Source organism: Pleurodeles waltl, chromosome 3_1 (assembly GCF_031143425.1).
Source record: "Pleurodeles waltl isolate 20211129_DDA chromosome 3_1, aPleWal1.hap1.20221129, whole genome shotgun sequence".
Lineage (NCBI taxonomy): Eukaryota > Metazoa > Chordata > Amphibia > Caudata > Salamandridae > Pleurodeles > Pleurodeles waltl.
This window is the reverse complement of record NC_090440.1, coordinates 1210111297-1210126619: the sequence shown is the minus strand read 5'-3', so window position 1 is coordinate 1210126619 and position 15323 is coordinate 1210111297. Positions and strand designations below refer to the sequence as shown.

The following is a 15323-nucleotide window of genomic DNA, read 5'->3' as shown; positions in this document are numbered from 1 at the left end:
GGAATTTGCCCTGAACAATGTGGGGGCACCTTGGCTAGTGCCAGGGTGCCCACACACTAAGTAACTTAGCACCCAACCTTTACCAGGTAAAGGTTAGACATATAGGTGACTTATAAGTCACTTAAGTGCAGTGGTAAATGCCTGTGAAATAACGTGGACGTTATTTCACTCAGGCTGCAGTGGCAGGCCTGTGTAAGAATTGTCAGAGCTCCCTATGGGTGGCACAAGAAATGCTGCAGCCTATAGGGATCTCCTGGAACCCCACTACCCTGGGTACCTCAGTACCATATACTAGGGAATTATAAGGGTGTTCCAGTATACCAATGTAAATTGGTGAAATTGGTCACTAGCCTGTTAGTGACAATTTGTACAGAGAGAGCATAACCACTGAGGTTCTGGTTAGCAGAGCCTCAGTGAGACAGTTAGGCATTACACAGGGAACACATACCTATAGGTCACAAACTTATGAGCACTGGGGTCCTGACTAGCAGGGTCCCAGTGACACATAACAAACATACTGAAAACATAGGGTTTTCACTATGAGCACTGGGCCCTGGCTAGCAGGATCCCAGTGAGACAGTGAAAACACCCTGACATACACTGACAAACAGGCCAAAAGTGGGGGTAACAAGGCTAGAAAGAGGCTACTTTCTCACACAACCCCCCCCCCCCCAAACGAAGGACAATAAGGCTAACCTTGGCCAGTTGAGACTTTATTGTCTAAGTCGTGATAAGTAGAGAGTAGCTCTGCAATAGACTGGTTACTCCCTTTATCATCCACTATATGGTTACTTCCCTGTGGGGATGTAAACCACCTTGTTTGAAGTTTTTTAGCTAAGCAACAATGTGAAGATATATTTTCAGAGTTTCTATCAGTAAGTTTTAGTTTAGACCAGTGGGAATTGTCCACTGAACCTATTTGTAGTGATGAAAATGCCAGACAGGGATGCTGTCTCAGTAAAGCCATAGCTGGGCAAAAACTTTGTCCATATGGCTGGAAGAGAGAACAGGGATGCTGTTTCTCTTGATTTGGAGCAGGGCAGGGATGCTGTCCTATCAGCTCCACATTAGGGCAGGGATGCTGTCCTAAGTGTTGTGAGGCAGTGCAGGGTTTATGCACTAAAGTTTCTCTGGGAGGGTTGGAGGGATGCTCCATGTTAACTAAAATGGTGCTCTTTTTCTCACCAATGTTAGTTATCCCACAGAGAGGTACTTCCACCTCAGGGAGTACAGCTATGCCAGCTGATGATTCCCTTGGAACAGGTGCCACCCCAGGAGAGGTTTCTCCCACCACAGGAATGGTATCCTGAATGGCAGGGTGGTTAGGGGATACTGTGATACCCTTTTCACCTGTTGTTGGAGAGGGATCCTGAGTTTTCAGGCCTTCTCTCCTTTGCTTTTTCATTTCAGTAGAAATGAGAGGGAACAATTCCTCAGGGATACCCAGCATGGCTGCATGGGTATAAAACTCTACATCAGCCCAACCTGAGGCCTCTAGGTCATTACCTAAGAGACAATCTACAGGTAAGCTAGGTGACACTACCACCTGCTTAGGGCCAGTAACTCCACCCCAACTAAACTGAATTATAGCTAAGGGAAGAAACTTAGTGGAGTTATGGACATCAATAATCTTATACTGTTGTCCAATGATGTGTTGTTCAGGATGCACTAGGTTTTCAGTCACCAAAGTGATACTGGCACCTGTGTCCCTGTAGGCCAAGGCCTCAACACCATTTATTGAAACTGTCTGCCTGTACTTATCCATTGTAAGGGGACAAGCAGCCAGTGTGGCAAGGCCAATGCCACTAGGTGTGACAGAAACTGTCTTGGGACTGACTACCCCAGTTTCTATAATGGACCCATAAGTGAACCCAACTACACCCTTTGCTTGACTGGTGCCAGCAGTCCCACCACTAGTACCACTACTGCTAGGGGCACTAGAGCTTGATGTATTAGTGGTGGTAGGCTCAGGGGGTTTACCTGGACAGGACTTATCCCCTGGCCTATGGCCTCTGTTTTTACACACAAAGCACCAAGGCTTTTTAATGTGTGCAGGTTGAGAAGAAGAGGAAGAATTAGTTTTATCCCCACCCCCTGAAGAGTGTTTAAGATTTGAAGTGGGATCTTTGGTTTTACCCTTATCCCCATGCTTATCTTGAGATTTCTCACCATCTTTCTTCTTGCCATCCTTGTCACCCCCTGTATGAACTTTTCTGTTCACTCTTGTTCTGACCCATTTGTCTGCTTTCTTTCCCAATTCTTGGGGAGAGGTCAGATCTGAGTCCACTAGATACTAGTGCAACAAATCAGACACACAATTATTAAGAATATGCTCTCTCAGGATTAAGTTATACAGGCTTTCATAGTCAGAAACTTTACTGCCATGTAACCACCTCTCCAAGGCCTTCACTGAATGGTCAACAAAGTCTACCCAGTCTTGGGAAGACTCCTTTTTGGTTTCTCTGAACTTCATCCTGTACTGTTCAGTGGTTAAGCCATAACCATCTAGGAGTGCATTCTTAAGAACTGTAAAATTATTGGCATCACTTTCCTTCACAGTAAGGAGCCTATCCCTACCCTTTCCACTGAAAGATAGCCATAGGATAGCAGCCCACTGTCTTTGAGGGACCTCCTGTACAACACAGGCCCTCTCGAGTGCAGCAAACCACTTGTTAATGTCATCCCCCTCCTTGAAAGGGGGAACTATCTTATGCAGATTCCTTGAATCATGCTCTTTTGCAGGATGACTATTTGGAATACTGCTGCTGCCACCATGGGGTCCTAACCCCAACCTCTGTCTTTCTTTTTCTAAGTCTAAAGATTCCCTGTCTAGAGCCAGCTGTTGCTGTTTAAGCTTCAGCCTGGACTCTAACACTCTCAATCTATTGAGTTCCCTTTTTAACATTCTGTCTTCAGGGAGGGTGGGTTGGGCATGCCTTGACACAGAAGAATGGTGTGAATGAACAGAGAGAGACCTGTCCCTAACAGATGGCACTCTAACATTCTGGCCTACAGAAGTAACACTCCTACTGTGATGGGAACTCACATTAGTACCAGCCATGCTAGGTGGCCTGCTAAGGGGCAGGTTGGGAAATTTTCCTTCTAACCCTTTTCCTAGGGGTGCCCCAGAATCAGAGTGGGAACCATCAGCTAATTTCTCACCAGAAGTGCCAACTAAGGTCTTATCTTGTTCAATGAGCATATTGACTAACAGTTGTCTTGAGGGATTCTTCCCTACCCCTATCTATGCAGAGACTCCTTGCTTCCTTCCAGCTAAGGTTGTCATAAGCTATGCTGGCCAGATCAAGAGTTTGGCCTGTACCAGACATGATAGACAAGAGTTTAAGGGACAGAAAAAGAAAGAAAAAGTTTCAGAACTTTTTAAAGAACAGAAAAAACTTTTAAAACTTTTTAAGAACTTTTTGAAAGTTTTAGAGGTACTTTTCAGCACTTAGAAAAAGAGTAAGAGAAGAAAAGCAAAACTTTTTGGTTAGGTGTACATACACTGAACTTGTTTTGTATATTTTTCTCTTATGAAAAGTACAATATGACAAAGTGGTAAGTAGTTACAAGTACTTATCCCACCGCTGCACAACCAATGTAGGAGGCTGGCCTGGCTTGTAGTGGGTACCAAGGGGTACTTACACCTTGCACCAGGTCCAGTTATCCCGTATTAGTGTAGAGGGGTGTCTAGCAGCTTAGGCTGATAGAAAAGGTAGCTTAGCAGAGCAGCTTAGGCTGAACTAGGAGACGAGTGAAGCTCCTACAGTACCACTAGTGTCATATGCACAATATCATAAGAAAACACAATACACAGATATACTAAAAATAAAGGTACTTTATTTTTATGACAATATGCCAAAAGTATCTCAGTGAGTACCCTCAGTATGAGGATAGCAAATATACACAAGATATATGTACACAATACCAAAATATGCAGTAATAGCAATAGAAAACAGTGCAAACAGTGTATAGTCACAATAGAATGCAATGGGAGCACATAGGGATAGGGGCAACACAAACCATATACTCTAGAAGTGGAATGCGAACCACGAATGGACCCCAAACCTATGTGAGCTCGTAGAGGGTCGCTGGGACTGTAAGAAAACAGTGAGGGTTAGAAAAATAGCCCACCCCAAGACCCTGAAAAGTGGGTTCAAAGTGCACCTAGGTTCCCCAGAGAGCACAGAAGTCGTGATAGGGGAATTCTGCAAGGAAGACCAACACCAGCAATGCAACAACGATGGATTTCCTGACGAGAGTACCTGTGGAACAAGGGGACCAAGTCCAAGAGTCACGATCAAGTCGGGAGTGGGCAGATGCCCAGGAAATGCCAGCTGTGGGTGCAAAGAAGCTGCCACCGGATGGTAGAAGCTGAGGATTCTGCAAGAACGACAAGGGCTAGAAACTTTCCCTTTGAAGGATGGATGTCCCACGTCGTGAAGAGTCGTGCAGAAGTGTTTCTGTGCAGAAAGACCGCAAACAAGCCTTGCTAGCTGCAAGGGTCGCGGTTAGGGTTTTTGGATGCTGCTGTGGCCCAGGAGGGACCAGGATGTCGCCAATTGCGTGAGGAGACAGAGGGGGCGTCTAGCAAGACAAAGAGCCCACTCAGAAGCAAGCAGCACCCGCAGAAGTGCCCGAACAGGCACTACAAAGTGGAGTGAACTGGAGCTCACCTGAAGTTGCACAAGAGGGTCCCACGAAGCCGGAGGACAACTCAGGAGGTCGTGCAATGCAGGTTAGAGTGCCGGGGACCCAGGCTTGGCTGTGCACAAAGGAAATCCTCGAAGAGTGCACAGGAGCCGGAGTAGCTGCAAAACACGTGGTTCCCAGCAATGCAGTCTAGCGTGGGGAGGCAAGGACTTACCTCCACCAAACTTGGACTGAAGAGTCACTGGACTGTGGGAGTCACTTGGACAGAGTTGCTGAGTTCCAGGGACCTCGCTCGTTGTGCTGAGAGGAGACCCAGAGGACCGGTGATGCAGTTCTTTGGTGCCTGCGGTTGCAGGGGGAAGATTCCATCGACCCACGGGAGATTTCCTCGGAGCTTCTAGTGCAGAGAGGAGGCAAACTACCCCCACATTATGCACCACCAGGAAAACAGTCGAGAAGGCGGCAGGATCAGCGTTACAAGGTCGCAGTAGTCGTCTTTGCTACTTTGTTGCAGTTTTGCAGGCTTCCAGCGCGGTCAGCAGTCGATTCCTTGGCAGAAGGTGAAGAGAGAGATGCAGAGGAACTCTGATGAGCTCTTGCATTCGTTATCTACAGAATTCCCCAAAGCAGAGACCCTAAATAGCCAGAAAAGGAGGTTTGGCTACCTAGGTGAGAGGATAGGCTAGCAACACAGGTAAGAGCCTATCATAAGGAGTCTCTGATGTCACCTGCTGGCCCTGGCCACTCAGAGCAGTCCAGTGTGCCAGCAGCACCTCTTTTTCCAAGATGGCAGAGGTCTGGAGCACACTGGAGGAGCTCTGGGCACCTCCTAGGGGAGGTGCAGGTCAGGGGAGTGGTCACTCCCCTTCCCTTTGTCCAGTTTCACGCCAGAGCAGGGCTGGGGGATCCCTGAACCGGTGTAGACTGGCTTATGCAGAAATGGGCACCATCTGTGCCCATGAAAGCATTTCCAGAGGCTGGAGGAGGCTACTCCTCCCCAGCCCTGACACCTTTTTCCAAAGGGAGAGGGTGTAACACCCTCTCTCTGAGGAAGTCCTTTGTTCTGCCTTCCTGGGCCAAGCCTGGCTGGACCCCAGGAGGGCAGAAACCTGTCTGAGGGGTTGGCAGCAGCTGCAGTGAAACCCCTGAAAAGGCAGTTTGGCAGTACCCGGGTCTGTGTTAGAGACCCGGGGAATCATGGGATTGTCTCCCCAATACCAAGATGGCATTGGGGGGGGCAATTCCATGATCTTAGATATGTTACATGGCCATGTTCGGAGTTACCATTGTGAAGCTACACATAGGTAGTGACCTATGTGTAGTGCACGCGTGTAATGGTGTCCCCGCACTCACAAAGTCCGGGGAATTTGCCCTGAACAATGTGGGGGCACCTTGGCTAGTGCCAGGGTGCCCACACACTAAGTAACTTAGCACCCAACCTTTACCAGGTAAAGGTTAGACATATAGGTGACTTATAAGTTACTTAAGTGCAGTGGTAAATGGCTGTGAAATAACGTGCACGTTATTTCACTCAGGCTGCAATGGCAGGCCTGTGTAAGAATTGTCAGAGCTCCCTATGGGTGGCACGAGAAATGGTATACCAATGTAAATTGGTGAAATTGGTCACTAGCCTGTTAGTGACAATTTGTACAGAGAGGGCATAACCACTGAGGTTCTGGTTAGCAGAGCCTCAGTGAGACAGTTAGGCATCACACAGGGAACACATACCTATAGGTCACAAACTTATGAGCACTGGGGTCCTGACTAGCAGGGTCCCAGTGACACATAACAAACATACTGAAAACATAGGGTTTTCACTATGAGCACTGGGCCCTGGCTAGCAGGATCCCAGTGAGACAGTGAAAACACCCTGACATACACTCACAAACAGGCCAAAAGTGGGGGTAACAAGGCTAGAAAGAGGCTACTTTCTCACAGGTATCTTGGACACCCTGACTGTTTTCTTACAGTCCCAGTGTCCCTCTACAAGCTCCCATAGGTCTGGGGTCGATTCGTGATTCGCCTTCCACTTTTGGAGTATATGGTTTGTGCTGCCCCTAGACCTATGTTCACCCATTGCATCCTATTGTAATTCTACACTGTTTGCATTACTTTTCTTGCTCTTACTTACCTTATTTTGGTTTGTGTACATATAACTTGTGTATATTACTTACCTTCTTACTGAGGGTATTTACTGAGATACTTGTGGCATATTGTCATCAAAATAAAGTACCTTTATTTTTAGTAACTCTAGGGGTCATTCTGACCCCGGCGGGCGGCGGAAGCCGCCCGCCTGGAGGGAACCGCCAGAATACCGCTGCGCGGTCAAAAGAACGTCGCGGGTATTCTGGGTTTCCCACTGGGCTAACGGGCGACTGCCAAAAGGCCGCCCGCCAGCCCAGTGGGAAACACCCCTCCATGAGGATGCCGGCTCCGAATGGAGCCGGCGGAGTGGAGGATGTGCGACGGGTGCAGTAGCACCCGTCGCGAATTTCAGTGTCTGCTAAGCAGACACTGAAATTCAGAGTGGGGCCCTCTTACGCCGCGGTCAGAATACCCTGGGGAGCACCGCCAGCCTGTTGGCGGTGCTCCCGCCGACCCCGGCAGGCCCTCTGTCTATTGTGTTTTCTTATGATATTGTGCATATGATATAAGTGGTATAGTAGCAGCTTTGCATGTCTCCTATTTCAGCCTAAGCTGCTTTGCCATAGCTACCTTCTATCAGCTTAAGCTGCTAGAAACACCTTTTCTCTACTAATAAGGGATAACTGGACCTGGGACAAGGTGTAAGTACCTTTGGTACCCACTACAAGCCAGGCCAGCCTCCTACACAGCCTGGCACTCAGTTGCCGGGCTGGAGAGAGCAGGTACAGGCTCCCAGTCTTCCTGGGAGCGCCCTGCCTAGGTGCTCCCAGCCAATCGTAATGCTGCCTACAGCAGAGGAGCAGCTTGGTGGTGGGGGCAGCAGTGACGATGCGGGTAAGTGTTTTTTTTTTATAATTCCTCCCCTGTCCCTGTCCCTGTCCCTGTGCGCTACTCCACTCCTAAAAAGAACTGTGAGCCACTCCTGATTCACTCACCCATAGGTGCTTACACATTAATAGGCAATCACACATACACACAGGCTTTCCCACATAAGCACACTCTCACCTGCAGGAATGCATACAACATACATTTACATTTTTTTTATTTCGTACCTCAGCTGCCAGGGATGGTTATTTTCTAGCTAATTCTACTCCATTTTTTATTACACTAATAGTGAATAAAATGGTGCTATTCACTATAAGAATAATAATTTTTTTTTTACAAAAAGCGTGGAGGTTAGAGATCAAAACTGTGTCCATAACGACGAGGAGCCCCTATGTTTCTGACACAGATTTTGCAACATCCAAGTCCAGGGGCCGCAAATGCAGTGGCAGGGCTCGCAAGGGACAAGCTAGGGGTCACAGCCGCGGCCCCTGGTGACCCCTAAGTGACGTCCATGCTTGAGGCTATTAGTGCAAATAGACAGAGGTCATGGCAGGATGAACAAACAGAAGAGTTAAGCACGTATTAAGAACCTTTCTGAGTGTCCCGCAAGCAGAGTGATGGGTTAATCCCAGCAGCAGCTCTGCTCGGAGCTCTGCTACTACTTCCTACTAAAGCCGATGGTGTGTCTCCTGAAGTGGGCAGGGTTGCTGTGGTCCCATCTGAGCTGTCCAAAAGGCAAGACCTCCAAATTTTGACGAACTGCAGAAGGGTAGGGTATACACGAAACGACGGGGATACCAAATATTACACAACTCACATTACATGTACGTTCTTCAAATCAGTTGTATTTAATTATTCTATTCGAAAAAGTCATACTTTGAGGATTTCCAACACGTGCATACAGTCACCAAAGTAACCAGAAGAAAAATTCCTCCTGTTGAGAGGATTACATAGAGGGAGCTTCTTCCTGAAGAAAGACAAAAAAAAATGATTTCAAGATCACTGTCACATACAGATAATCTGAATACATTATTTTATTGAAATCAAATAGATAATATTTCCATACAGATGTTCTTACATGTTAGGAACCCTATTACATAGAACATTATGAAATTGAGGTTCTTCTCTGTGCTATTAAGTACTTATTTTGTTATGTGCAGTATAATGAAGCTGAGTTCTTGGAAGCAATGGCAGATTTCACTTTTGTCTCTAGCCACGTGAAACACACCCCAATGGCTGTCAAAGCCCAAAAAGGATAATTCGCCCCTGCACTTCTAATATTCACTCACCGAGTGCCATGATCTGCCTACATAAGTGACGGTATATGAGCACCTCTGCGTCTCCACTCCATGTTACAGGTGTGCCATGGTACAGTTTTTCAAAGAAAAGAGTGGAGTGTAAACACCCAAGATTAAGGTCGCAACCATAAAAGATGTTGTTTTAACATTTTTATAGGTGACTATGTAGGAGGCTGGCCTGATTTGTAGTGGTTACCTTAGGTACTTACACCTTATAAGAGGTCCAGTTATCCATGTTTAGTGAAATGTAGTCAGTGTTCTAGCAGCTTAGGCTGTTAAAGGTAGCTGTAGCAGAGCAGCTTAGGCTGAACTAGGAGACATGCAAAGCTCCTACTACACCACTTATATCATATATCACAATATCCTAAGAAAACACAATACTCAGAGTTACTAAAAATAAAGGTACTTTATTTTAGTGACAATATACCAAAAGTATCTCAGAGGATATACTCCCTTAGGCGATAAGTAATATACATAAAATATATACACACAAACCAAAATCAGGTAAGCAACAGGTAGAAAAGTAGTGCAAACAATGTAGAACACAATAGAATGCAATAGGGGAAAATAGGCCTAGGGGCAACACAAACCATATACTCCAAAAAGTGGAATACGAACCACGAATGGACCCCAGGCCTAGTGTAGTGTGTAGGGGGTCGCTGGGAGTGTAACAAAACACTAAGGTTGTCCAAGATACCCCACCCCAAGACCCTGAAAAGTAGGAGTAAAGTAACCCTACTACCCCAGAAAGACAGTAAAGTCGAGATAGGGGATTCTGCAAGGACAACAACTGACTGCAAAGCACTGAAGACGAATTCCTGGACCTGAGGACCTGTAAAGGAAGGGGACCAAGTCCAAGAGTCACGCAAGTGTCCAGGGGGGCAGGAGCCCACTAAACCCCGGATGAAGGTGCAAAAGGGCTGCCTCCAGGTAGAAGAAGCCAAAGATTCTGCAACAACGGAAGGTGCCAGGAACTTCTCCTTTGGTCAGAAGATGTCCCACAGTATGCTGGAGGAAGCAGAGTTGTTTCCACGCAGAAAGACTGCAAACAAGCCTTGCTAGCTGCAAGAGTCGCAGTTGAGGATTTTGGGTGCTGCTAGGGCCCAGGAAGGACCAGGAGGTTGCCCCTTGGAGGAGGAGACAGAGGGGGCACTCAGCAATAGAGAGAGCCCACGCTGAAGCAGGCAGTTTCTGCAGAAGCACCTGAACAGGCACTTAGAAGATCTGAGGACGACGGTTGACTCAGAGCAACAAAAGAGGGTCCCACGACATTGGAGTCCAACTCAGCGAGTTGGGCAATGCAGGACGGAGTGCTGGGGACCTGGGCTAGGCTGTGCACACAGGAAGTCTTGCAAAAGTGCACAGAAGCCCGAGCAGCTGCAGTTCACACAGTACACAGGAATACTGTCTGGCGTTGGGAGGCACGGACTTACCTCCACCAAATTTGGACAGAAGGGCCACTGGACTGTCGAAGACACTTGGACCCAGCTCCTGTGTTCCATGGACCACGCTCGTCAGGATGAGAGAGGACCCAGAGGACCGGTGATGCAGAAGTTTGGTGCCTGCGTTAGCAGGGGGAATATTCCGTCGACCCACGGGCGATTTCTTCTTAGCTTCCAGTGCAGGGTGAAGGCAGACAGCCCTCAGATCATGCACCACCAGGAAACAGTCGAGAAAGCCAGCAGGATGAGGCGCTACAATGTTGCTGGTAGTCTTCTTGCTACTTTGTTGCGGTTATGCAGGCATCCTGGAGCAGTCAGCGGTCGATCCTTGGCAGAAGTCAAAGAGGAAAGTGCAGAGGAACTCTGGTGAGTTCTTGTATTCATTATCTGGTGAGATACCCACAGGAGAGACCCTAAATAGCCCACAGAGGAGGATTGGCTACAGAGAAAGGTAAGCACCTATCAGGAGGGGTCTCTGATGTCACCTGCTGGCACTGGCCACTCAGAGCTGTCCATTGTGCCCTCACACCTCTGCATCCAAGATGGTAGAGGTCTGAGACACACTGGAGGAACTCTGGGCACCTCCCCTGGGAGGTGCTGGTCATGGGAGTGGTCACTCCCCCTTACTTTGTCCAGTTTCACGCCAGAGCAGGGCTGGGGGATCCCTGAACCGGTGTAGACTGGCTTATGCAAGGGGGGCACCATCTGTGCCCTTCAAAGCATTTCCAAAGGCCAGGAGAGGCTACTCCTCCTAGGCCCTTCACACCTGTTTCCAAAGGGAGAGAGTAACACCCTCTCTCAGAGGAAATCCTTTTGTTCTGCCTTCCTGGGACCAGGCTGTCCAGGCCCCAGGGGGGCAGAAACCTGTCTGAGGGGTTGGCACCAGCAGTAGCTGCAGTGGAAACCCCAGAAAGGCAGTTTGGCAGTATCCGGGCTCTATGCTGGAGACCCGGGGAATCATGGAATTGTCCCCCCCAATACCAGAATGGTATTGGGGTGACAATTCCATGATCCTAGACATGTTACATGGCCATGTTCGGAGTTACCATTGTGACGCTATACATAGGTAGTGACCTATGTATAGTGCACGCGTGTAATGGTATCCCCGCACTCACAAAGTCCGGGGAACTTGCTCTGAACGATGTGGGGGCACCTTGACTAGTGCCAGGGTGCCCACACACTAAGTAACTTGGCACCCAACCTTCACTAAGTGAAGGTTAGACATATAGGTGACCTATAAGTTACTTATGTGCAGTGGTAAATGGCTGTGAAATAACGTGGATGTTATTTCACGCAGGCTGCAGTGGCAGGTCTATGTTAGAATTGTCTGAGCTCCCTATGGGCGGCAAAGGAAATGCTGCAGCCCATAGGGATCGCCTGGAACCCCAATACCCTGGGTACCCCAGTACCATATACAAGGGAATTATATGGGTGTACCAGTATGCCAATGTGAATTGGTAAATTTAGTCACTAGCCTGTTAGTGACAAATTTGGAAAGCAGAGAGAGCATAACCACTGAGGTTCTGGTTAGCAGAGCCTCAGTGAGACAGTTAGGCATCACACAGGGAACACATACAGGGCACATACTATGAGCACTGGGGCCCTGCCTGGCAGGGACCCAGTGACACATGGACTAAAACGACATACATACAGTGAAATATGGGGGTAACATGCCAGGCAAGATGGTACTTTCCTACACAAACGAAGGACAATAAGACTAGCCATGACCTGATGAGTGTTCATTGTCTAAGTGGAAATATCTGGAGAGTCCATCTGCATTGGAGTGGGTACTCCCAGGTCTATATTCCACTGTATAGTCCATTCCCTGTAGAGATATGGACCACCTCAACAATTTAGGTTTTCACCTTTCAATTTGTTTTAGCCAAAGTAGAGGTTTGTGGTCTGTCTGAACAATAAAGTGAGTGCCAAACAGGTGTGGCCTCAACTTTTTCAGTGCCCAGACCACAGGAAAGGCCTCCCTCTCTATGGCAGACCAACGCTTTTCTCTAGGGGTCAACCTTCTGCTGATAAAAGCAACTGGTTGATCCTGGCCCTCAGAATTCAGTTGTGATAAGACCGCCCCTACCCCTAATTCAGATGCATCAGTTTCAACAATGAATTTCTTGGAGTAACATGGGCTTTTTAGGACAGGTGCAGAGCACTTGGCATGTTTGAGCTCCTCAAAAGATTTCTGACAGCTAGCTGTCCATAACACCTTCTTAGGCATTTTCTTACTTGTGAGATCATTAAGAGGGGCTGCTATGGAGCCATAGTTTTTAATGAATCTCCTGTAATACCCTGTGAGGCCTAAAAAGGCTCTCACCTGGGTCTAAGTTGTAGGGGGAATCCAATCCATGATTGTCTGGATTTTCCTCTGTAGTGGTGCAATCTGTTCTCCACCTACCAGGTGTCCCAGATAAACCACCTTACCCTGCCCTATCTGGCACTTTGATTCCTTGATAGTGAGGCCTGCCTTTTGCAGGGCCTCCAAAACCTTCCAAAGGTGGACCAGGTGCTCATCCCAGGTTGAGTTAAAGACAGCAATATCATCAAGATATGCTGCACTGAGAGCCTCCAACCCTTGCAGGACTGTGTTCACCAACCTCTAAAAAGTGGCAGGTGCATTTTTCAAACCAAAGGGCATCACTGTAAATTGGTAATGCCCTCCTATAGTTGAAAATGCAGTCTTGGGGGGTTTAGCATCTTCTGCCAATTTGATCTGCCAATACCCTGCAGTCAAATCAAAAGTGCTAAGATACTTGGCAGATGCCAGTGTATCAATGAGCTCATCTGCCCTGGGTATAGGGTGAGCATCAGTTTTTGTTACCTGATTGAGACCTCTGTAGTCCACACAAAACCTCATCTCCCTTTTTCCATCTTTTGTGTGAGGCTTTGGTACAAGCACCAAAGGGCTAGCCCATGGGCTTTCAGAAGGCTCAATCACTTCCAGATCCAACATTTTCTGCACCTCTTGTTTAATGCAATCTCTGACATGGTCAGGCTGCCTATAAATCTTACTTTTGACAGGCAGGCTGTCTCCAGTATCAATTTTGTGTTCACACCAGGATGTTGTACCTGTCACAATTGAAAAGAGGTCAGAAAATTGTCCAAGGAGATTGATGCAGTTGTCTTTCTGTTCTGCAGTCAGACAATCTGCCAAAACTACTCCCTCCACTAAGGCATCTGCTTCAGTGGTGGAGAAGAGATCAGGGAGAGGGTCACTCTCTTCTTCCTGTCCCTCATCTGTTGCCATGAGCAGGGTGAGATCAGCCCTGTCATAGTAGGGTTTCAGGCAGTTGACATGAATCACCCTAAGGGGACTCCTGGCAGTGCCCAGGTCTACCAAATAGGTAACCTCACCCTTTTTCTCAACAATTAGATGGGGTCCACTCCATTTGTCCTGGAGTGCTCTTGGGGCCACAGGCTCCAATACCCACACCTTCTGTCCTGGTTGGTACTGGATCAGAACAGCCTTCCGGTCATGCCATTGCTTTTGCAGCTCCTGGCTGGCCTGAAGGTTTTTACTGGCCTTTTTCATGTACTCAGCCATTCTGGATCTTAGGCAAAGTACATAATCCACTATGTCCTGTTTAGGAGCTTTTAAAGGTTGTTCCCAACCCTCCTTCACAAGAGTGAGTGGACCTCTTACAGGGTGTCCAAAGAGGAGTTCAAAGAGGCTGAAGCTCACTCCTTTCTGGGGTACCTCCCTGTAAGCAAAAAGGAGGCAATGTAACAGGACATCCCATCTCCTCCTGACTTTTTCAGGGAGTCCCATTATCATACCTTATATAGTTTTATTAAACCTCTCTACCAGTCCATTAGTCTGTGGATGGTAAGAAGTGGTGAACTTGTAGGTAACACCACACTCTTTCCCCATTGCTTTCAAGTATGCAGACATGAAGTTGCTACCTCTGTCTGATACTACCTCTTTAGGAAAACCCACACTGGAAATGATTCCCAGGAGGGCCTTTGCCACTGCAGGGGCTGTAGTGGTCCTTAGAGGAATTGCTTCAGGATATCTTGTGGCATGGTCCACAACCACCAAGATAAACCTATTGCCTGAAGCAGTAGGAGGGTCAAGGGGGGCAACTATGTCAACCCCTACCCTTTCAAAGGGCACCCCAACCACTGGTAGTGGAATTAGGAGGGCCTTTGGAGTGCCACCAGTCTTGCCACTGGCTTGGCAGGTCACACAAGACTTGCAAAAATCTTTAGTGTCCTCTGACATCCTAGACCAGTAAAACAAGGGGGCAAGTTGTTCCCATGTTTTGATCTGGCCCAAATGCCCAGCCAAAGGAATGTCATGTGCAAGAGTTAGGAGGAACTCTCTGTACTGCAGGGGAATGACCAATCTCCTGGCTGCTCCAGGTTTTGGGTCCCTTGCCTCTGTGTACAAGAGGTTGTCCTCCCAGTAAACTCTATGGCTGTCACTGACATCCCCATTTTGCTGTTTGACAGCTTGCTGTCTGAGACCCTCTAATGTGGGACAGGTTTGCTGTGCCATACTCAGCTCTTCCCTGGCAGGCCCCCCTCCACCCAAAAGCTCAGCAGTGTCTGCTGCCAGCTCATCTGGTGAAGGTTCTGCACAGGGAGGAATATTTTCATCCTCAGAAGTTGAATCATCTGTAGAGGGAGGGATAGTGGGTAGGGATTTACCCTTGCTACCCCCAGCTTTAGGGAGCACTTGGTCCATTCTTCCAGGATCCAGGTTACCCTGTCCTTTTTGCTTTTTGGCCTGAGCCCTGGTTAAAGCAAAAATATGCCCAGGAATGCCCAGCATTGCTGCATGAGCCTCCAACTCCACTTCTGCCCAAGCTGATGTCTCTAAATCATTCCCTAGTAGACAGTCTACAGGTAAATCTGAGGCAACCACAACTTTCTTTGGACCAGTAACCCCCCCCGTTGAGATTCACAACAGGCATGGGGTGGCTAAGAGTGTTGTTATGAGCGTCTGTAACTT

The 15323-nt window shown here is 47.9% G+C and overlaps 1 protein-coding gene across 1 annotated transcript in view; it reads right to left on the bottom strand.

Annotated features, from left to right (window-relative positions):
* HEPACAM (hepatic and glial cell adhesion molecule) overlaps positions 1 to 15323 on the bottom strand; it is a 329463-nt gene that overhangs the window by 130052 nt on the left and 184088 nt on the right. The window contains exon 4 of the mRNA XM_069224517.1: positions 8500 to 8590. Within this exon, the coding sequence (XP_069080618.1) occupies positions 8500 to 8590 (91 nt within the window). The remainder of the gene's footprint in view (positions 1 to 8499; positions 8591 to 15323) is intronic.